General features: G+C 42.4%; 1 protein-coding gene across 1 annotated transcript in view; it reads right to left on the reverse strand.

Moving 5' to 3' along the window:
* The window catches only part of SETX (senataxin), a 163824-nt gene that overhangs the window by 52593 nt on the left and 87102 nt on the right, over window positions 1-24129 (reverse strand). Inside the window, exons 12-15 of the mRNA XM_078774880.1 lie at window positions 23176-23349; window positions 20014-20261; window positions 599-754; window positions 231-405 (exon numbers count right to left, since the gene is read on the reverse strand). Coding sequence (XP_078631006.1) covers window positions 231-405; window positions 599-754; window positions 20014-20261; window positions 23176-23349 — 753 coding nt within the window. The remainder of the gene's footprint in view (window positions 1-230; window positions 406-598; window positions 755-20013; window positions 20262-23175; window positions 23350-24129) is intronic.

Below are 24129 nucleotides of genomic sequence, written 5' to 3' on the forward strand. Positions count from 1 at the left end.
CACAGACCGTCCTTGCACTGAAATACCAACAGAACATCATGCAGTGCATCATCAGAAGAAATCAAGATGCGCAAAAGTGAAGGTCGAGGAGGTATTGTCTTTACATAAGCTTCTTATCAATATCAGTCTTGAGCGTATCAATGCTAGGATAGTCCACACTCAAGATCAAGTCATCAATCAATCATTCAAACCCTTCCCCCTTACATATGCTCAGCTCCTCTACTCCGTACCCATGGGGTTGTTTTTCTGCCGAACTTGAGCTTTGAACGTAACAATGGTCTTCATCATAAGCTCATCCACAGCTCCATTGGATGGGGCGCAAATGAGCACACGTCGAAGGAGTCTTTCATCCCTAATACCAGCCGCTCCTGGCATCAATACACCTCTTTCAGGCCCACTGTTCACCTGTGGACAGACAATAAAGTATTTCAAACAGAAAATGTAGAACCAAGACATTTCTTGAAATAAATATTGAAATGTGGAGCTGTGTTGACAATTTGAGAGCAAATATTTATGAAATCAAGAGGAGTGAAAAGTAGAACGACATGTGGAGGATCGACACATACCAATAAGTAAAAATGGCGTAAGTCAAACTTACAGAAGACAGAAGTGTCTGCAAAAGACCAACGATGGTTTTAGACTTTCCAGTGCCTGGTGGACCTTGCAACAAACAGATGTTGGGCACGCGAGGCTGTTGGACGATCATTGTGAAAGCAGACTGGATGGCTTTGCTCTGGTTCTCATTGTACTGCTCCTGGGGGCGGGTCCACAACAATAGTTACCCATCCAAAGGTCTAGCCTCTACAAGCCATCTACAAGTTCAGTCAACCACCTGAAAACACCGAAGGTGGATGGAGGTTAGATTTTCACCCCCTGTCTGTGTGTTTTGTGTCTGTCTGTCTTTCTTTTCTTTTTTTTCTTTTTTAAAATACAAGATCGAGCGAGGCTCGTGTAAGAGCTAACATTAATGACAAAAAAAAACGGACACGAGACGAAATAAAGGGAGCGGGAGACAAGATGGGAAGAGAGGGGGAAGCACACAAGTACAACATTTGAGAGCAGGGACATCGGGAGATCTTTGGGAGGTAGAGGGCTTGGGGGGAGGAGGCATGGGAAGGGGGGTGGGGTGTGAGAAACATTTTCTGGGACATTTTTGTGGGTGGGAAACAAAGGGTAATTCTAATGGGTTTAAAGGGTAATTCTAAGGGGTTCTAAAGGGTAATTCTAGAAGGTTCGAAAAGGTAATTCTAATGGGTTTAAAGGGTAATTCTAAAGGGTAATTCTAATGGGTTCTAAATGGTATTTCGAAAGGGATCTAAAGGGTAATTCTAATGGGTTCTAAAGGGTAATCCTGAAGGGTCTAAAGAGTATTTCTAAAGAGTTAGAAAGGGTCTGTGAGCAGGACATTTCAAAAAGTTACGGACGGATTCAGACGGAATGTGGAGAGGTTGGATGTGCGACACGGCACAAACTGATGAGATTTTTGTGAAGATCCGGCCAATCAGTGGGATACAAAATGAAAACTGTTCAGCCTGGCAGAGGTATGTCCTCTACTGCGTACTGTTCTAGTTTTATACCCATACTCAACCCAACCTGGAGAGATTTGCAATTCCGTAGAAATTCATGATTGTGGAAATGATCGCACTCCCTAATATATTTATTCCCAAACTACTTTTAAGTGGTGAAGCCACTTCAATACTCGGCTATGACCTTCCCTCCGGTCATCCGTCAAAAATGAAGAAAAAGACCCTTTCAAACCCACCGTGCTCTAAAGGGTTGTAAAGTGCAATTCTAGAGGGTTCTAAAGGGTTCTAAAGGGTATTGCGAAAGATGATGGGAATAGAGACTGTGATTGATGCTGTGAAGAGGAACAGGTTGAGATGGTTTGGTCATGTGTTGAGGAAGGATGAAAGTGACTGGTTGAGAAGAGTGATGGAAATTAATGTAGAAGGAAGTAGAAGACGGGGAAGACCGAGAAAGACTTGGCTAAAGATGGTGGAAGAAGAAATGCGGGCAAGGGGGTTAACAAGGAGAGATGCAGAAAATAGGGCAAAATGGAGAAGATTGTCATGGGGACCGCAAGGCTAACCCCCGCTCTAGCAGGGAAAATGGCCTTTAAAATGCATGTTGTGTTGTTGTTTGTCTAAAGGGTAATTCTAATGGGTTTAAAGGGTAATTCTAAAGGGTTGTAAAGTGTAATTCTAGAGGGTTCTAAAGGGTAATTCTAATGGGTTCTAAAGGGTAATTCTAATGGGTTTAAAGGGTATTTCTAAAGGGTAATTCTAATGGGTTCTAAAGGCTAATTCTAAAGGATTCTAAAGGGTATTTCTAAAGGGATCTAAAGCGTATTTCTAAAGGGATCTAAAGGGTAATTCTAAAGAGTTCTAAAGGGCAATTCTAATGGGTGTAAACAGTATTTCTAAAGAGTTATAAAGGGTAATTCTAAAGCGATCTAAAGGGTGTAATGGGTTCTAAAGGGTAATTCTGAAAGGTTCTAAAGGGCAATTCTAATGGGTGCAAAGAATATTTCTAAAGAGTTAAAGGGTAATTCTAATGGGGTTTGTTCCTATTTAGGCTTTGCCTATTTCATATTAAAAATAACAAACTGAACCGCTTCCTTCGGACACGGGTACGATTTTTCACTAAAGCTTCCAGAGAAGCAGAACTCAACTGAACTGACTGGACAAGTTAACGGACGACAGACTACGACGACGACGATGGACGCCGGAGGGTTCAGTATTGATGAACTCAACTGGACAGTAGTCCAGTTGAGTTAAAAATCTGTTTTTCATTATAAATATTGTTTGCGTTCCATTAATTGTATTGCTTGATTTTCCTCATTCCAATGTCACTTTTCATTTTTTACGTCAGCTTTAAGTCAAATTGATACATTTGTTAAACTAGAACGTCACTCGGTAGAGAGAATACCTCAACTGCGCTGAACAGTTTACATTTTGTATCCCACTGATAAGCCGGATATGGATCTGGGCCTGAACCAAAATTGAATCGCATTGTTCTTGCCACTTTTTGCAATATCGTGCTATACAGTGTATCGTTTTTGGACCCATCTTTCAATGGTGAAGAATTGCTTAAATAATTCTCGTATTCCGGATCTTCACTAAAAATCGAATCATTTCTTCCTCGTCACACACGCCACCTGCACCACGCCTCCCCCCGCCTTCCAAGTTTAGTCCGAATCTGTCCATAACTTCTTGAGATATCGTGCTACATATTGTTCTAGGCCCTGAAGAGGTAATTTAGGTACACCCATATACACATACAGTCGTGGCCAAAAATATTGGCACCGTTGCACCTTTTTCAAATAACTCACAATTTTCTTGAAAAATAAGTTGGAATTGACAAAACTATTTGGTCTCCACAAGTCTTTCTTTCACTGTTAATATTACAGAACCTTTGTTTTTGATTCAGAACTTAATTTATTTATATCCTTTTAAATCAGAAAATAAAAATATATGGCATTGACAAAATTTATTGACAACCTTGACTTGATATTTGGTAGCACAGACTTTGGACAAAATAACTGCAGTCAAGCGCTTCCTATAGCCATGAATGAGCTTCCTACATCTCTACTGGCAGTTTGGCCCATTCTTCTTGCGCAAACTGCTTCAGTTCTCCCAGATTTGAAGGATGCCTTCTCCCAAATGCTTTTTCCAGATCTCAGCACATGTTCAATTGGATTTAGATATGGACTCATTTCTGGCCGCTTCAGAAGAGTCAAGCGTTTTGTCTTGAACCATTCCTGGGTGCTTTTTGAAGTGTGTTTGGGGTCATTGTCCTGCTGCAAGGTCCATGACCTTCGATGGAGACCCAGCTTTCTGACACTGGGTTGAACATTGCGCTCCAAAATGCCTTGGTAATCTCCTGATTTCATGACGTCATGCACACATTCAAGGCACCCAGTGCCAGAGGCAGCACAGCAACCCCAAAACATCACTGAACCTCCTCCATGTTTGGCTGTAGGGAAGGTGTTCTTTTCTTTGAAGGCTTCATTTTGTTTTCTATAAACATAGAGATGATGTGCTTTGTCATAAAGCTGTAATTTGGTCTCATCTGTCCACAGGACATTCTCTGAGAAGGATTTTGGTTGGCTCAGGTGTAGTTTGGCATACTCCAGGCAGGCTTTCTTTTGTCTCTCTCTCAGCAGTGGGGTCCTCCTACGTCTCCTACCATAGAAACTCCTTTCATTGAGTTGGCGACGGATGGTGCGAGTTGAAACTGTCGTACATTGTGTCTGAAGGTCAGCTTGAATCTGTTTGGCAGTTTATTGAGGTGCTTTCTCCACCATTCGAACAATCCTACGGTGCAATCTTCAATCAAGTTTTATTTTGCGGCCACATCCAGGGAGGTTAGATACAGCGCCACCGGCCTTAAACTTCCTGATAACATTGCGTACGGTGGACACAGGAACATCAGGGTCTCTGGAGACGGACTTGTAGCCTTGAGATTGTCCATGCTTGGCTTCAATCTTGTGTCTGACCTCCTTAGACAATTCTCTGCTTTTCTTTCTTTTCTCCATGCTCATTGCAGTACATACAGTGACACAAAACAGCAGAAAGACTCCTTTTCTCTCTTCAAACTGGTTGAATGAGTGATTTTTATATTGCAGCCCCCTGCAACTCACCACAGGTGAGTTCAATTCCAAAGTAAGGAGAATCACCTGCTTGAAATCTAATTATTTCTAACAACTTCTAAAAGATGCCAATAATATTGTCCGGGCCATTTTAGGATTTCTGTGTGTAATAAGCTAAGATTTAGTACTTTTTTCAGCTTTTTTGTTTTGTTCCACTGCAAACCAAAGAAATACATGTGTGGATACCAAAAGTCCTTTTAATTCCAATGATTTTCTAGAAGAAATGGTGCATTATTTGAAAAAAAGTGCAAGGGTGCCAATATTTTTGGCCACGACTGTGTCTTGAAGCCTTCGAGATTACGTTGTCTGTACAACAACATTCTTTGGAACAATTAATCACTCCCTGAAAAAAAGCAGTCTCTTGTGCTCTTTCCAGATGTATCCTCCTATGTCAACTTACTCAGGCTTTAAAACCTCAACATCTTGCGACGCGAGCGTGACCCCTTCCCACTTTTGTTATCGACACATTCCGATCTGTTTCTTTGTCTGCAGTTGGCAGGGGAAGGTTGTTAGAAATTAAAGAGTGCGCCAGATGTCTCAAATGTCCTCCTGCTCACTTGAGAATATAGAAGGAAGTTACCTGGAGCGTTTTAGTCGGAGAGAGGTTTTGCTTGCGTGCTGCTCTCTCTCCATACATGTATGTTTAAATGATTCAACTGTTGTATTAAAGTTATTAACTGAACCTTGAGTGAATTCCTCTACAGCCCCTTTCTCTCAATGGTGAAGAATCACTTTTAAAATTTCATATCCAGATCGGGATCTTCAGCAAAATCTAATCAATTCGTCCACGGCATACTTCAAACCTGTCCACCAAATTTCGTTCAAATCTGTCCAAAACTTTTTGGGATATCCTGCTCGCATATTTGTAGCTTCATGAAGTCACAGAGGACATTCGGAGGCCAAAAATACTTCATTCCAAACCCAATTTGCTTGTGCAGCAATGTCCACCCAACGCTCCACTTAACACTGCAGAGTGTTCTAAAACATCACAGTACACCTTGAAAAGTGTGCAAATAAATGTCCATGAAAGTCACTCTTTGGTGGAATGATCCCCATAAACATCCGAGTACTAACTTTCCGTCCACATCCGAGAACGTATTGAATTATTATTTTTTTTCGCGTACAAACACAGACTCTGCATTATCACTCTGTTGCCAGAGTCGGTGGTGTCATGGTTGGAACATCTGCTCTTTGTTTGGGAGGTCAATGGTTTTATAAACCACAGCTGAGCCATAGCAAACACTAAACATGGCACCTTTCTGCTTCCTTGGTTAATGCTCAGCATTTAAAAGAATAAGACCACAGACAATCCCGATAGGCTGGCATCCATGGAAAGGAGGAAAATCCAACATATAAAATACCGTGCTGAGTGCGGTGAGTAATACGACGCCATTGGTGCGACGTCGCTGGAACCCAGAGTGCCCCGGGAAGTGACGGCACTTCCTTCAAGCTCAGTGGCTGGCTTATCGAACAGTCCTGTGTTGTCTCGTGTATTCGTCTGTATGTCCATTTGTGTGAGATGTGTGCATGTGTGTGTGTATGTGTATGTGTATGTGTATATATGTGTGTATGTGTGTATATGTGTGTATGTGTGTATATGTGTGTGTGTGTGTGTATATGTGTGTATATATGTGTGTGTGTGTGTGTGTGTGTGTGTGTGTGTATATGTCTGTATATGTCTGTATATGTGTGTATATGTGTGTATGTGTGTGTGTGTGTGTATGTGTGTGTATGTGTGTGTATATGTGTGTATATGTGTGTATATGTGTGTATATGTGTGTGTGTGTATGTGTGTGTGTATGTGTGTGTGTATGTGTGTGTGCATATGTGTGTATATGTGTGTATGTGTGTGTGTGTGTGTGTGTGTGTGTGTGTGTGTGTGTATGTGTGTGTGTGTGTATGTGTGTGTATATGTGTGTATATGTGTGTATATGTGTATATGTGTGTATATGTGTATATATGTGTGTATATGTGTGTATATGTGTGTGTATATGTGTGTATATGTGTGTTAATATGTGTGTATATATGTGTGTATATGTGTTTATATGTGTTTATGTGTGTGTGTGTGTGTGTGTGTGTGTGTGTGTGTGTATATGTGTGTATATGTGTTAATATGTGTGTATGTGTGTGTGTGTGTGTTTATATGTGTTTATATGTGTGTATATATGTGTATATGTGTTAATATGTGTGTATATATGTGTGTATATGTGTTTATATGTGTGTATATATGTGTGTATATGTGTTTATATGTGTGTATATATGTGTGTATATGTGTTTATATGTGTGTATATATGTGTGTATATGTGTTAATATGTGTGTATATATGTGTGTATATGTGTTTATATGTGTATATATGTGTGTATATGTGTTTATATGTGTGTATATGTGTGTATATGTGTGTATATGTGTGTATATGTGTGTATATATGTGTGTATATGTGTGTATATGTGTTAATATGTGTGTATGTGTGTGTGTGTGTGTGTGTGTGTTTATATGTGTTTATATGTGTGTATATATGTGTATATGTGTTAATATGTGTGTATATATATGTGTGTATATGTGTTTATATGTGTGTATATATGTGTGTATATGTGTTTATATGTGTGTATATATGTGTGTATATGTGTTTATATGTGTGTATATGTGTGTATATGTGTTTATTTGTGTGTATATGTGTGTATATGTGTGTATATGTGTATATGTGTGTATATATGTGTGTATATGTGTGTATATGTGTGTATATGTGTTTATATGTGTGTATATGTGTTTATATGTGTGTATATATGTGTGTATATGTGTTTATATGTGTGTATATATGTGTGTATATGTGTTTATATGTGTGTATATGTGTGTATATGTGTTTATTTGTGTGTATATGTGTGTATATGTGTATATGTGTGTATATATGTGTGTATATGTGTTTATATGTGTGTATATGTGTATATATGTGTGTATATGTGTGTATATGTGTATATATGTGTGTATATGTGTTTATATGTGTATATATATATATGTGTGTATATGTGTTTATATGTGTGTATATATGTGTGTATATGTGTTTATATGTGTGTATATATGTGTGTATATGTGTTTATATGTGTGTATATATGTGTTTATATGTGTGTATATGTGTTTATATGTGTGTATATGTGTTTATATGTGTTTATATGGGGGGTAAGACTTGCAAGGCCTATACAGCATGGATATATTTAATAATGTGGATGGGTTGATCAATCTTGCTCCTTGAGCCGGCCTGGAGCAAATTACCGGATGGGACATGCAATTATCTCGGCATCTGTGACCATAGGCCATAGCACGGTCCGAACACTTGCTTATTGTGTAATAAAGAATGCTTGCTTCTTCCCCTTCCCTGCACTGGAATTAAGCTTGCCACTTTTCACATAGTTCTGTCCAACTGTGACAAAGACTGCAACCAGATCAATGCTTGCTTTGAACTACTTATGCCCTTTGCTTCAGAAATTGCTAATGAATGCATTTGTAAAGTTCATCCTTTGGTCAAGTTCATGCACACCTAAACTTGTTATCAGGGAGGCTGTCAAGGTCAAACCAGGGCTGCATATCCGTGCACACCTGAACTTGTTATCAGGGAGGCTGTCAAGGTCAAACCAGGGCTGCATATCCGTGTACAACTGAACTTGTTATCAGGGAGGCTGTCAAGGTCAAACCAGGGCTGCATATCCGTGCACACCTGAACTTGTTATCAGGGAGGCTGTCAAGGTCAAACCAGGGCTGCATATCCATGCACACCTGAACTTGTTATCAGGGAGGCTGTCAAGGTCAAACCAGGGCTGCATATCCGTGCACACCTGAACTTGTTATCAGGGAGGCTGTCAAGGTCAAACCAGGGCTGCATATCCGTGCACACCTGAACTTGTTATCAGGGAGGCTGTCAAGGTCAAACCAGGGCTGCATATCCGTGTACAACTGAACTTGTTATCAGGGAGGCTGTCAAGGTCAAACCAGGGCTGCATATCCATGCACACCTGAACTTGTTATCAGGGAGGCTGTCAAGGTCAAACCAGGGCTGCATATCCATGTACAACTGAACTTGTTATCAGGGAGGCTGTCAAGGTCAAACCAGGGCTGCATATCCGTGCACACCAGAACTTGTTATCAGGGAGGCTGTCAAGGTCAAACCAGGGCTGCATATCCGTGCACACCTGAACTTGTTATCAGGGAGGCTGTCAAGGTCAAACCAGGGCTGCATATCCGTGCACACCTGAACTTGTTATCAGGGAGGCTGTCAAGGTCAAACCAGGGCTGCATATCCGTGCACACCTGAACTTGTTATCAGGGAGGCTGTCAAGGTCAAACCAGGGCTGCATATCCGTGTACAACTGAACTTGTTATCAGGGAGGCTGTCAAGGTCAAACCAGGGCTGCATATCCATGCACACCTGAACTTGTTATCAGGGAGGCTGTCAAGGTCAAACCAGGGCTGCATATCCATGTACAACTGAACTTGTTATCAGGGAGGCTGTCAAGGTCAAACCAGGGCTGCATATCCGTGCACACCAGAACTTGTTATCAGGGAGGCTGTCAAGGTCAAACCAGGGCTGCATATCCGTGCACACCTGAACTTGTTATCAGGGAGGCTGTCAAGGTCAAACCAGGGCTGCATATCCATGCACACCTGAACTTGTTATCAGGGAGGCTGTCAAGGTCAAACCAGGGCTGCATATCCATGCACACCTGAACTTGTTATCAGGGAGGCTGTCAAGGTCAAATCAGGGCTGCATATCCATGCACACCTGAACTTGTTATAAGGGAGCCTGTCAAGGTCAAACCAGGGCTGCATATCCGTGCACACCTGAACTTGTTATCAGGGAGGCTGTCAAGGTCAAAGCAGGGCTGCATATCCATGCACACCTGAACTTGTTATCAGGGAGGCTGTCAAGGTCAAACCAGGGCTGCATATCCGTGCACACCTGAACTTGTTATCAGGGAGGCTGTCAAGGTCAAACCAGGGCTGCATATCCGTGCACACCTGAACTTGTTATCAGGGAGGCTGTCAAGGTCAAACCAGGGCTGCATATCCATGTACACCTGAACTTTTTATCAGGGAGGCTGTCAGGGTCAAACCAGGGCTGCATATCCATGTACACCTGAACTTGTTGTCAGGGAGGCTGTCAAGGTCAAACCAGGGCTGCATATCCATGCACACCTGAACTTGTTATCAGGGAGGCTGTCAAGGTCAAACCAGGGCTGCATATCCATGTACACCTGAACTTTTTTATCAGGGAGGCTGTCAAGGTCAAACCAGGGCTGCATATCCATGCACACCTGAACTTGTTATCAGGGAGGCTGTCAAGGTCAAACCAGGGCTGCATATCCGTGCACACCTGAACTTGTTATCAGGGAGGCTGTCAAGGTCAAACCAGGGCTGCATATCCGTGCACACCTGAACTTGTTATCAGGGAGGCTGTCAAGGTCAAACCGGGGCTGCATATCCGTGCACACCTGAACTTGTTCTCAGGGAGCCTATCAAGGTCAAACCAGCAGGGCTGCATATCCGTGCACACCTGAACTTGTTATCAGGGAGGCTGTCAAGGTCAAAGAAGGGCTGCATATCCATGTACACCTGAACTTGTTGTCAGGGAGGCTGTCAAGGTCAAAGCAGGGCTGCATATCCATGTACACCTGAACTTGTTGTCAGGGAGGCTGTCAAGGTCAAAGCAGGGCTGCATATCCATGTACACCTGAACTTGTTATCAGGGAGGCTGTCAAGGTCAAACCAGGGCTGCATATCCATGTACACCTGAACTTGTTATCAGGGAGGCTGTCAAGGTCAAAGCAGGGCTGCATATCCATGTACACCTGAACTTGTTGTCAGGGAGGCTGTCAAGGTCAAAGCAGGGCTGCATATCCATGTACACCTGAACTTGTTGTCAGGGAGGCTGTCAAGGTCAAACCAGGGCTGCATATTCATGCACACCTGAACTTGTTATCAGGGAGGCTGTCAAGGTCAAACCAGGGCTGCATATTCATGCACACCTGAACTTGTTATCAGGGAGGCTGTCAAGGTCAAACCAGGGCTGCATATCCGTGCACACCTGAACTTGTTATCAGGGAGGCTGTCAAGGTCAAACCAGGGCTGCATATCCGTGCACACCTGAACTTGTTATCAGGGAGGCTGTCAAGGTCAAACCAGGGCTGCATATCCATGCACACCTGAACTTGTTATCAGGGAGGCTGTCAAGGTCAAACCAGGGCTGCATATCCGTGCACACCTGAACTTGTTATCAGGGAGGCTGTCAAGGTCAAACCAGGGCTGCATATCCATGCACACCTGAACTTGTTCTCAGGGAGCCTATCAAGGTCAAACCAGCAGGGCTGCATATCCGTGCACACCTGAACTTGTTATCAGGGAGGCTGTCAAGGTCAAACCAGGGCTGCATATCCGTGCACACCTGCCGAGCGATAACTATAAGTTATAAGTTAACTATAAATCCCAAAGCAGCTTTTGTCTTTGCAAAACCGTTTTCTTCTTTGATTTTATGTTCCTCTCCTTATTTTAACTCGCATAGTCAATATGATTTAACCTATATAACAAATCTCTTTACTCGCTCGTAATATTAATAAATATATATGTCGTTATTCGCTTACATTACAAAGTGTTAACATCTGTAATTGATTAGAACACCTTTCTCCCTCTAGAGGAAAGATAGTTGCTTATCAACTGGGGCTGCACAATAAATTGCACACTCTCTTGTGAAGCTTACAAACTGTGGATAATGTTCTATTCATTTGATACAACATATGTGAATGTGCTGAGACAAGATTGTAAATGTATTAATACACAACAAGATATAACTGCATCTCGATAAGGTTGAAAAGTAATGAAAACGAACTTTCCGTGAACTATACTCCCCCAAGCTGACAGAGCAGATTAACGACCCAGGTGGACATTGTCATGGCCGAGTTGCTTTCTCTAAAGCCATTTCATTTGTTTGTGCTGAAGGGAAAAACTTTTTCTTCAGGATTTTCATTTAGGATTTCACTTGAGGATTTTGCTTCAGGATTTTTATTTAGGATTTTCATTTAGGATTTCACTTGAGGATTTTGCTTCAGGATTTTTATTTAGGATTTCGCTTCAGGATTTTCATTTAGGATTTTCATTTAGGATTTCACTTGAGGATTTTGCTTCAGGATTTTTATTTAGGATTTCGCTTCAGGATTTTCATTTAGGATTTTCATTTAGGATTTAACTTGAGGATTTCGCTTCAGGATTTTCATTTAGGATTTTCATTTAGGATTTCACTTGAGGATTTTGCTTCAGGATTTTTATTTCGGATTTCGCTTCAGGATTTTCATTTAGGATTTTCATTTAGGATTTAACTTGAGGATTTTGCTTCAGGATTTTTATTTAGGATTTCGCTTCAGGATTTTCATTTACGATTTAACTTGAGGATTTTGCTTCAGGATTTTCATTTAGGATTTAACTTGAGGATTTCGCTTCAGGATTTTCATTTAGGATTTTCATTTAGGATTTCACTTGAGGATTTTGCTTCAGGATTTTCATTTAGGATTTTCATTTAGGATTTCACTTGAGGATTTTGCTTCAGGATTTTTATTTAGGATTTCGCATCAGGATTTTCATTTAGGATTTTCATTTAGGATTTAACTTGAGGATTTCACTTCAGGATTTTCATTTAGGATTTTCATTTAGGATTTCACTTGAGGATTTCACTTCAGGATTTTTATTTAGGATTTCGCTTCAGGATTTTCATTTAGGATTTTCATTTAGGATTTAACTTGAGGATTTTGCTTCAGGATTTTTATTTAGGATTTCGCTTCAGGATTTTCATTTAGGATTTTCATTTAGGATTTCACTTGAGGATTTTGCTTCAGGATTTTTATTTAGGATTTCGCTTCAGAATTTTCATTTAGGATTTTCATTTAGGATTTAACTTGAGGATTTCGCTTCAGGTTTTCATTTAGGATTTTCATTTAGGATTTCACTTGAGGATTTTGCTTCAGGATTTTTATTTCGGATTTCGCTTCAGGATTTTAATTTAGGATTTTCATTTAGGATTTAACTTGAGGATTTTGCTTCAGGATTTTTATTTAGGATTTCGCTTCAGGATTTTCATTTACGATTTAACTTGAGGATTTTGCTTCAGGATTTTCATTTAGGATTTAACTTGAGGATTTCGCTTCAGGATTTTCATTTAGGATTTTCATTTAGGATTTCACTTGAGGATTTCGCTTGAGGATTTCGCTTCAGGATTTTCATTTAGGATTTTCATTTAGGATTTCACTTGAGGATTTTGCTTCAGGATTTTTATTTAGGATTTCACTTCAGGATTTTCATTTTGGATTTTCATTTAGGATTTCACTTGAGGATTTCGCTTCAGGATTTTTATTTAGGATTTCGCTTCAGGATTTTCATTTAGGATTTTCATTTAGGATTTAACTTGAGGATTTTGCTTCAGGATTTTTATTTAGGATTTCGCTTCAGGATTTTCATTTACGATTCAACTTGAGGATTTTGCTTCAGGAATTTCATTTAGGATTTAACTTGAGGATTTTGCTTCAGGATTTTCATTTGGGATTTAACTTGAGGATTTTGCTTCAGGATTTTCATTTAGGATTTAACTTGAGGATTTCCCTTCAGGATTTTCATTTAGGATTTAACTTGAGGATTTCGCTTCAGGATTTTCATTTAGGATTTAACTTGAAGATTTCGCTTCAGGATTTTTATTTAGGATTTCGCTTCAGGATTTTCATTTAGGATTTTCATTTAGGATTTAACTTGAGGATTTTGCTTCAGGATTTTTATTTAGGATTTCGCTTCAGGATTTTCATTTACGATTTAACTTGAGGATTTTGCTTCAGGATTTTCATTTAGGATTTAACTTGTTGCCCTGGTATTGGGCTAGCGGCTCGGGTGCCGGCTTAGGATCCTAGGATCCTGGGTTCGAATCCCGGTCGATCGCTGAATTAACGCCAGGGGGGTTAACTCAGCCTGTCATCCTTCCGAGGTCGGCAAATTGAGTACCAGTTCACTGGTAATTCCCTGTTTGTCGTTAAAGGCGACAAAAAGGGTTGGCGGCAGGAAGGGCATCCGGCCGTAAAACATTGCTTCAAAAAGGGTACCGAAAAACAACAACAACCACGGTCCCCGAAAAAGGCCAACCCCCGCCTTGCGGGGAAAAATGGCCTCTAAAGGTGGTTATTTTTATATTTATATTTACCTTGAGGATTTCGCTTCAGGATTTTCATTTAGGATTTAACTTGAGGATTTCGCTTCAGGATTTTCATTTCGGATTTAACTTGAGGATTTCGCTTCAGGATTTTCATTTCGGATTTAACTTGAGGATTTCGCTTCAGGATTTTCATTTCGGATTTAACTTGAGGATTTCGCTTCAGGATTTTCATTTAGGATTTAACTTGAGGATTTCGCTTCAGGATTTTCATTTCGGATTTAACTTGAGGATTTCGCTTCAGGATTTTCATTTAGGATTTTCATTTAGGATTTCACTTGAGGATTTCGCTTCAGGATTTTTATTTAGGATTTCGCTTCAGGATTTTCATTTAGGATTTTCATTTGGGATTTAACTTGAGGATTTTTTTTTTTTTTTTTTTTTTTTTGTTTTGTTTTGTATACAAGATCGAGGCTCGTGAAAGAGCGAACATTAATCACACAGAAAGACAAACCGACACATAAAACATATAACATCGGGAGCGGTAGACAAGATGGGGAGAGAGGGGGAAGGACACAAACACAACATTTGAGAGCAGGGACCGAGAGACATGGAGACATCGAGAGATCTGAGAGAGGGCGAGGGCTTTGGGGGGGGGGGGGGGCATGGGAAGGGGGCGGTGGGAGAGGTATAAAATATATGGACACTGCCAGGACTTCCAGGAAAGAAGTTGGAATTTCAAACAAGGTGGATCTGGGGTGAATTAGCGGGGGTAGAAAAGATCAAGGTTTTGGATGGGGGAAGATAAGAGATGGTGGTGAACAGCTGTTTTAAAGACCTGGAGGGAGGAGTGGGATTGAAGGGAGTGAGGGAGTTTGTTCCAGAGGCGGGAGAAAAGAGGAATGAAAGAGTGAAGGTGAGCAGAGAGCCGAGATTTCGGCAGTTTAACCATCAGAGGGTTGCTGGCAGATCTTGTGCGACCTGTAGGAATATTTGGGGGACAGAGCACAGAGAGAGCTGGGGGTGCAAGGCCGGAGAGGAGTCGGTAGAAGACAGAAAGACCACCTACCTGCCTGCGGTGAGTGAGTGAAAGGCCCTCAGAGATAGCTTCATCGCGGGAGATTCCAATAATTCTGAAAGCTTTGGTTTCAACAGCGTGAAGCCGAGCTAGGTGTGAGGCAGGAGCACCGGCCCATAGGGGAGAACAGTATTCCATTGAGCTGCGGATGAAAGCCTTGTATGTGGTGAGGAGCTCAGGTGTGCCGAGGAAGGACTTCGCACGACGGAGGATGCCCAGTCGGCGACTGGCTTTGGAGGCCAGCTTGGAAATGTGGTTTTCCCAAGAAAGATCATGGCAGATAGTGAGACCCAAAATCTTGAGCGACAGAACTTCTTGGAGAGGATTGTTGAGAAAGTAGATGGGAGGGTTGTCCAGTCGATCTTTTCGGAGAGACATAGTAAGAGTGTGAGATTTGTCAGGATTGAAAGACATGTTCCACTTGTTTGACCAGTCTGTGATTTTGTCCAGGTCTTCAGAGAGTGAGGAGGCAGCAGACTGCCGATCTGAGGGAAGAGGAATGGAGCGGCAGAGAGTGGAGTCATCAGCAAAGAGATAGAGAGGATTTTCGAGAGAGTCAGAGAGATCATTGATGAAGACCAGAAAAAGCACGGGGCCCAGAACACTGCCTTGGGGAACTCCAGCCTGAACAGGAAGAGGAGATGAGAGAAACCCATTCAGGGCCACACGTTGACGACGACTAGAGAGGAAGTCCGCCAGCCATGCGTGGAGATTTCCATGGATACCAAAGGAGGAGAGTTTGGTGAGCAGAGCGGGGTGCCAGACCGTGTCGAAGGCACGTGATATGTCGAGGGAGACAGCTCTAATTTCCTGTTTGGCATTGAGGACCTCCATCCATTGTTGAGACAGCAGAAGCAGCATGTCCAGAGTAGAGTGACCTGGTCTGAAACCAAATTGATGATCAGAGATCAAGCCATTGGAGAAGAGGAAAGATTTCATATCCGAAGCAATGATGGATTCCATGACTTTGCTGATAATTGGGAGAAGGCTGATTGGTCTGTAGTTGCTAGGATCTGTTTTTGCACCTTTTTTGTGCAAAGCGGAGATGTTGGCTGATTTCCAAGCAGATGGCAGTTGACCTTGAGCAAAAGAGAGGGTGAAGAGAACAGAGAGAGGGTGAGATAGAGCAGCAGAGCAGGATTTTAGGACCCGTGGGCTGATGCCGTCGGGTCCAGTTGCAGAATCAGAGTCGAGGGTTGACAGAAACTTTTCCACCTTGTCAGGAGGAAAGGACACGGAGTCCAGGAGCAGCAGGGTACGACTGGGTATGGTGGGTACAGAGAGGGATGGGTTTGGGACACAAGATTTAGAGGCAAACACAGAGTTGAGGCATTCAGCTTTTTCACGTGCGGAGTCAGCTGTGTAGCCGTTTGAGGTAAGGGAGGGGATGGAGGGGGAACAAACACCAGAAACGGATTTGACCAGACGCCACCAGGATTTGGAAGAGGGAGACAGATAAGAGAGTTCGGTCTTGAGAATGGAGAGATATTGTTTCCTGGCTCTCCTGAGGGTGGACACACACTTGTTTCGGGCTTTGTGAAAGGAAATGAGATTTCCTTCCGTTGGATTTGCTTTCCAGGAGACGAAGGCAAGTTGTTTCTGGGCAACAGCCTCACCACAAGATTCCGTGTACCATGGACGGGAGGAAGGGTATGACAACTGAAGACGAGATGGGATAAATCTGTGCATGAGAGAGAGCAATTTACTTTGGAAGAATTCCCAGGATGAGTTGATGTCAGAGGTGGTAGAGATGGGAGACCAGTCCAGATGATTGATGGCTGCTTGAAGACCGTGCCAGTTGGCCTGAGTGAAATGCCAGACTCGCCGACGCTGAGCAGGCTCCCTGAGGATGGTCAGAGAGATGTCCACTTTAACAACGACATGATCAGATGATCCGATCGGAGCAGAAGAACAGCAGCAGACATTTTCAGGGAAGTTAGTCATAACCAAGTCCAGAAGAGAAGATGTTCCGTTGACTGAGATCCGGGTCGGGAAATTGACAGATTGTGTCAGTCCCAGTGAGTCGCAGAAGTCCTTTGCTGAAGAGCCATGGCTGGTGAGAGAGGTACCCACACCCAGCCAACTGGCATGGTGACAATTGAAATCACCACATATGAGGAAGAGAGAGTTGGGATGAGTAGATAGAAGTTGGTCCATATCATCAGACAGCGAGATGTAGATGGAGTCATCACTGTTTGGTGGACGGTACAACACACATATGAACAAGAGGTGGGAGCGAAGGGGAAGCCGTAGCCAGAGGTATTCCTGGGGGTGAGGTGGAGAGAGTGCAGTGCAGGGCGAGTGAGGAAGAGAGTTTTTGATAAAGATAGCAACCCCGCCTCCAGGACGAGGCTCAGGTCTATCATACCGGAGGAGGGAGTAGCCCGGGAGAGATACTATGGAATCAGAGACATCATAAAGGAGGAAAGTTTCTGTTAAGCAGATCACGTCTGGTTTGACAGAAGCAACCTGTATGGAGAGATCAGTTAAGTTTGAACGAAGGCCCCGGATGTTTGAGGTCCATACCGTTAATGAAGAGGAAGGGGGAGCATCAGATACAGAACAGGGGGGAGGAGGGGTAGGGTAAGATGTGGAAGAGGTGGAAGAGATAGGGAGAGCTGTCGAAGGTGTGTCAGAGATTTCAGAATAGCTCGGAGAAAGGGAAGGATGGGGCGGACAAAAGGTTTGATGGTGATTGGGTGAGCCACAATGAGGTGTTATTTGAGGAGGGGGAAGAGCGAGGCAGAAGGTTGGGGGAGATGGAGGTGAGAGTTTGAAGGGGGAAGAAGCGGGGAGGACGCTTTGAGGAGGGGGAGTGAGAGGGGGGAAATTGAGAAGCAATGAGGGTGGGGAGATTTGAAGGGGAGGGGTGAGGGGGGAGTTTGGGAGGGAAGGGACAAGGGGAGGGATTTGAAAGGGATGGGATATGGGGGAGATTTGGAGGGGAGGGGTGAGGCAGGAGTCTAGGAGGGGAGGGGCGAGGGGGCGTCTTGGCGGGGAGGGGTGAGGGGGTAGTTTAGGAGGGAGGGGGCAAGGGGGGAGATTTGAAAGGGATGGGTGATGGGGAAGATTTGGAGGGGAGGGGTGATGGGGAAGATTTGGAGGGGAGGGGTTATGGGGAAGATTTGGAGGGGAGGGGTGAGATTGGATTTTTGAAAGTGTACGATTTATGGGAAACGAACATTTATTGCAAAATGAGTTTCTTGTGACCTTCGAGTTAAAAATACGTTTAAGGACGCTGGATGGAGGATGGAGTGCAGGAGAGTTTAGGGAATGTAGAAAAAAGGCACTATAGGAGATGGATATTTTTTTTGGGATGAATTGATTTGGTGAGCAAGTCGAAAGCAGCCTTTTAAAGAAGAAGAAGAAAAAGGTGTTATAAAATATGACGGAATACATAACTTGAGGGGAAAGTGTAAACATTGAAGGTTAATGAGTGAAAACTATCTGGGGAAATGGGGGAGAAACACGTGGTCGAAGAACGAACGAACGAATAAGAATGAATAAACGAATGAGAACAGAGAAGGAAAATGTTTTTTTTTTTTTTTTTTTTTTTTTTGAGTTGAGATTTACACAAGGAAGTAGGCTATGGGTGAAAAGCCTGGGAATACAGAGAACGAAAGTTATTGGATCACAAACGACGGACCGCTGAGAGAAAAACAAAGCCTCAAGGTTGTACAGTGCACACTGTACAAGGCCTCAAGACACGACACGGCAAACAGACGATCAATTTATGAAAGATAAACACCGAGAAACAACCAAAGTTGCACACAATAACTTCACACACCGAAAGATAAATACAGTTTCGACAAAATACAATTGTGAACAGACTTAACTTCGAAAAACGTGGAGACCGTGTGGAGCTTCGAAAATCCCTCCCACCGTCTCCGAGATCTCCGAGATTTTGCTTCAGGATTTTTATTTACGATTTTGCTTCAGGATTTTCATTTACGATTTAACTTGAGGATTTTGCTTTAGGATTTTCATTTAGGATTTAACTTGAGGATTTTGCTTCAGGATTTTCATTTAGGATTTAACTTGAGGATTTTGCTTTAGGATTTTCATTTAGGATTTAACTTCAGGATTTTGCTTCAGGATTTTCATTTAGGATTTAACTTGAGGATTTCGCTTCAGGATTTTCATTTCGGATTTTCATTTAGGATTTAACTTGAGGATTTTGCTTCAGGATTTTTATTTAAGATTTTGCTTCAGGATTTTCATTTACGATTTAACTTGAGGATTTTGCTTTAGGATTTTCATTTAGGATTTAACTTGAGGATTTTGCTTCAGGATTTTCATTTAGGATTTAACTTGAGGATTTCGCTTCAGGATTTTCATTTAGGATTTAACTTGAGGATTTCGCTTCAGGATTTTCATTTAGGATTTAACTTGAGGATTTCGCTTCAGGATTTTCATTTAGGATTTAACTTGAGGATTTCGCTTCAGGATTTTCATTTTGGATTTAACTTGAGGATTTTGCTTCAGGATTTTCATATAGGATTTCACTTGAGGATTTTGCTTCAGGATTTTCATTTAGGATTTCACTTGAAGATTTTGCTTCAGGATTTTCATTTAGGATTTCACTTCAGGATTTTGCTTCAGGATTTTCATTTAGGATTTCACTTGAGGATTTTGCTTCAGAATTTTTATTTAGGATTTGATTAGGGTTTTGAATTAGGATTTTGCAGTGTGTTCTTCTTGAATTGGGATTTTGCTAGGTGGGTTTTGTGTTTCTTTGAGGTATGCCTTCCTTGTAACCTAAGTGAGGTCCTACACGGGAATTAAAAATCTGTCGATCATCTTCTGACAAGTTTGGACATTGAATTATTGATTAGTCAATTATTTCAATTCTAAATTTCTACGACACTCCTAATCCGCTCTACCAGCACATCTAATTTGTCATATCCTCAGTTTTCCTTTTTTTATTATTATTATTGTGTTCCAGCTCATGGAAGAACAATTATTTTGTTTACATATATTTACTGTACACACCTTTACCTTCCTCGACCTGAAACGTCATCTGAACCTCTCACAACCCTCCTGCCTCCCTCATGTTCTGCTAGCCTTTACTGTATCGATCAAACAAGCATCATAACAACGTTCACCGTGTGATCTTACAAGCAGCGAGATGGGTGGGGTAAGCTCCTTTCCATTGGATGGTGGCTGGAAGTCTGCAAGTTTGGGATTCAGCAAGATGCGAAAGAGTGGGGACTTGAAAGAGGAGACGAGTGCATTGGCTTTGCGCAGTTCCGCAGTTAAGGAGCACACACACTCACAGCGGAACGTTCCAGTCACAATTCGAGACAGGTTTCCACAGGTTTTGATAGACATTGAAGCTGGCGTAAATCGTGATTTGCCGTCTTGGCCTAAGGTAGAAAACGAGAAAAATCAATTCATTTCTGAACAGTAAAAGTTTATAATTGATAAAAGCTGCATTTACTAGTTCGGTAAAGCCGACGTGTTGGTGAGAATCCCCTTGCCTTTATCACGGCAGATGTTGAAGTGTTGTGTCCCTACATCTCATGAGTAACATTAATTTTTTAACCACAATTATTAATTTAACTTGGACATTATGAGATCACAGTTTTTATCTCCATTATAATTGTTACAATTACAGTTGGAGAAATAAATTTCCCAACTGATGATCCTTGTCTAATTTCAAAGCAACGAAAGTCGTTCGCACATTTTGCTGTTGTGGTATTGGAGTCCTGGTACTGCACAGGGTGGCCTAAAAGTCACTTTACCCTTCCCACAGTAAACAATTTGTTCTTAAACTCTTTTAATATACAGGTTTTATTGTGCAGTACTGTATTTACAATAATTAACTGGAACGACATTTGGTAGAGAGCACACATCCACCAGTCTCAACAGTTTACGTTTGGTATCCCACTGATAGGCCGGATCTGGATTTGGACCTGAAACAAAATCTAATCACTCGTTCTTGTGGCCTAATCAACTCGTCCACTAAATTTCGTCCGAAATTGTCCATAACATTTTGAGATCTGTTACGGATTCGTCACTTCCGTTGTGGTGGTTTTCATCCACTGTAAATATTTCTGATTCCATGTACTATTATTGTTTTCAAAAGGTTTATTGTTCATGAACTGTTTTCAAAAGGTAAAAAAGTTAATGTTACAAGAAACAGGAAACCAGATCGGGAACCGGGACGACGAAGAGGAAGAAGAGGGAGAAAGAAGGCGGAGCGAGTGAGTCGGACAAGAAGGAGCCGAGCTATTTGCGGTCTGGAGCGAACGTTGGCGAACAACAGTCACTAGCGAACTTTCGGGTTTCTCAGGAAAGGGATTCCGGCGACAGAGTGGTTATCGCTGTGACAGATTAACCTGCGTGTCAGGTTTTGCAATCGATTCAGGAGAGAATCATCGTCGTGCCGTTGCGCCACGAGACCAGGCCGTCGGCCATTTTGACTCGTGCCGGACTTGCGCTTCGCTCACGGTTTCATCTCCCTTCGACCATTTTCACCGCATTCAGACGTGGATCTGGCGTGTGTGTGTGACGTGGCTTTTTGAAGGTTAATACATCCATACCCGAGGGTGTGACTTCCCCGTCGCATGGAGGGCACCTTTGGATTTTCCAGTAGCCTTGAGGGCGCCTTTGCACAGCTTTGGCAGCAGGGACTGTAACTGCCAACACAACGGGATTCTGGTCTCGATTGGACATCGTTCTGGCGATCGCGGGAGCGAATCAACTTTGTCTTGAAGCCGGGAATAAGAGACATTGGGGATGTTCTTGTTTCACTCACTTGGAGCACAGCGAGTTATATATTACAAAACTGATGGTACCATCATAGGATATTGATTGTACTTTTGATTCATATTATTGTTGTACTGTTATTCCTGTGTGATCTTAATACAATATTTTTCTGTGAGTAACAATTGGTGTGGCTTCACCATTGATCTTTGACATACAGAATAACACTTTTTTCTGCCGTGACTCCTCTCGGGGCTCGGAGGTACACCATGACCAGGGGGTCGGGGAGGAGCACGTAACAGATCTCATGCTATATTTACGGTTTTAGCCCCATCACTTAATGGTGAAGAATCACTTAAAAATTCTCGGATCCAGATCAGTTTCCGGATCTTCACCAAAATATAATAAATTTGGTTGGCCCTGCCACATACCCAATTACTTCTCCACCATATCCAGATCCGGGGGGAGGGTGGGGATGGGGGGAGGATAGGAGAGGTGCAGTGGGGGAAAGGAGGAATGAGAAATTTCGCAGGTGTAAAGTGACTCAGGCCAACCTGTAGAATATTTGAAAAATATATTTTAAAGAACATTTACCAGTTCTTCGTTCTTAGGCAGCATTAGGCTGTGGTGTAGCATCATTGGCTGATGGTGTGGCTGTACAGCTGATGCAATGCCCTCTGCTGGCTCGGGAAAGAATTTGTAATTTGGCCATGGTGACAGCAATAACTTGCCTACTTTTCGAAAGACACCAAAGGATCTTTAACGCCCACCAACTAATGCTAGCAGACGGTGCAGCTGTTTAACGTCCATCCTAGGGATGCCACACACACACACATTGATGAATCATCCTGCATGTGAAACACTTGGAATGACAGTTTTTAGCTGGATCAGGATTTATATACTGTATATACAACTTTGAAGAATCAAAATACTCTCTTTTTTTCTTCTTTTTTATGTATACAAGATCGAGGCTCGTGTAAGAGCTAAACATACAGCTAAACAAACATCAAAATCTTCTGCATGTGGATTCTCAAATGTTGTTCCTTTGACCCAGCACCTCGTCTGTAATCCTACCTACACCTCTCATGATGCATGGACTGTATGTTCTGCCACCATATTCTAGCATACACCATTCTGTGATGATGGGTGATGATAATAAAGGATGATAGATGATGATGCCACGAAAATGACCTTCAAAAAAAACAAAAGTATCCAATAGACCTTTTGATTGCATCTCACAGTAGCAGTTTTGGGAGGAAAGTAAATGGTATCAATGAGTGAATAAAACAGCAGCACCAACAGAAAGTGATCCAGAGTAGTGGTCGTCCGTCTTACAAGTCGATTCAAGTTGTACTAAACATATACGTAGCAGTTAGCTCATCAACCTTACCCTATTCCACTCCATTCTCAAGGAAATCTAAAAGATAGCACTGGTAACAAACCAGAAAATAACCGAGTTCAAACGAATTGTTTTGAAATTTAGAGAGTTACACCACAAAGTTACAATGGCAACGTCAACAGAAGCAAAGCAAAGCAATTGAAGCGAATACGGTGAGATGTGCGAACTCTTACGTGCTCCCTGCCAGGAAAATCTCTCGACGTAAGCCAGATGGCATTGGCAATCTGCAAACGGCAGACAGCTGGGGCCGCCATCACCCTCCATCTCCGCTGTCGATGGAAGCCAAATCATTAACAGTTCGTCTTCCAATGGGTGGATTTGTTCTGACTGAGGATACTCCACCTGACCTGAAGAAATCGATTATTATGTGGAAAGGAGATACAAACAAAGTATCGGCATTGCAAAGAAGTAAACAAAATGAAGTATTTCTACAGCGAAAAAATGTGAATGGTCTATTATGAGACTTTAGGGAAATGCCACATTTATGCTGGCCTCAGTCATCTAGTCATATTTGAAAGAGAGATTCTTCTTCTTTCGTATGCAGCACAAGGCTGCAGGTAGCATCATTGGCTGAGGCGCAGCTGTGCCGCTGATGCAATGCCCTGTGCTGGTTACGGCAGGAATTTGCCCATTGTGCCGGCGTTACCCACTCCAGCAGTCCGACGGATGTCCGAGGTCTCTTGACGGATGATCGTCAATTTGTCACGTAGCAGACATGACAATGTGATGAATGGAAAATTCCATATTCATTGGCAGATCTTGGGGTGTTGATTTGTTCACTGGATGATGTGAAAGTGTGTCCGGAAGCGTGTTCTGCACCTCTCCGCCAGGTGGAGGTGAAGTTGCACAGTGTCAGTTTTCCCAAAATGGCATCCAACCAATACGAGTTGAAGATAGGCACCGAGGATCTCTGGTCCACAATGAGATCGAATGACGAAAGTCCGATGTGGTACTGCTTACGTTTAGATGTGGTCCAAGCCAGAGCCGATGCTTCTAGTTCAATCATGGCATGCCTGGATTCCGTGTCTGAACGATGCCATGATCCACACTGGATCAATGTATGATGCTCACCGTGTAGTTGCAACAGAGCAAAACCGGGGCCGTGTAGCCATGATGTGTCCATTTGA

This window comes from Myxine glutinosa, chromosome 3, assembly GCF_964187855.1.
Source record: "Myxine glutinosa chromosome 3, kmMyxGlut1.1, whole genome shotgun sequence".
In the NCBI taxonomy this organism is placed as follows: domain Eukaryota; kingdom Metazoa; phylum Chordata; class Myxini; order Myxiniformes; family Myxinidae; genus Myxine; species Myxine glutinosa.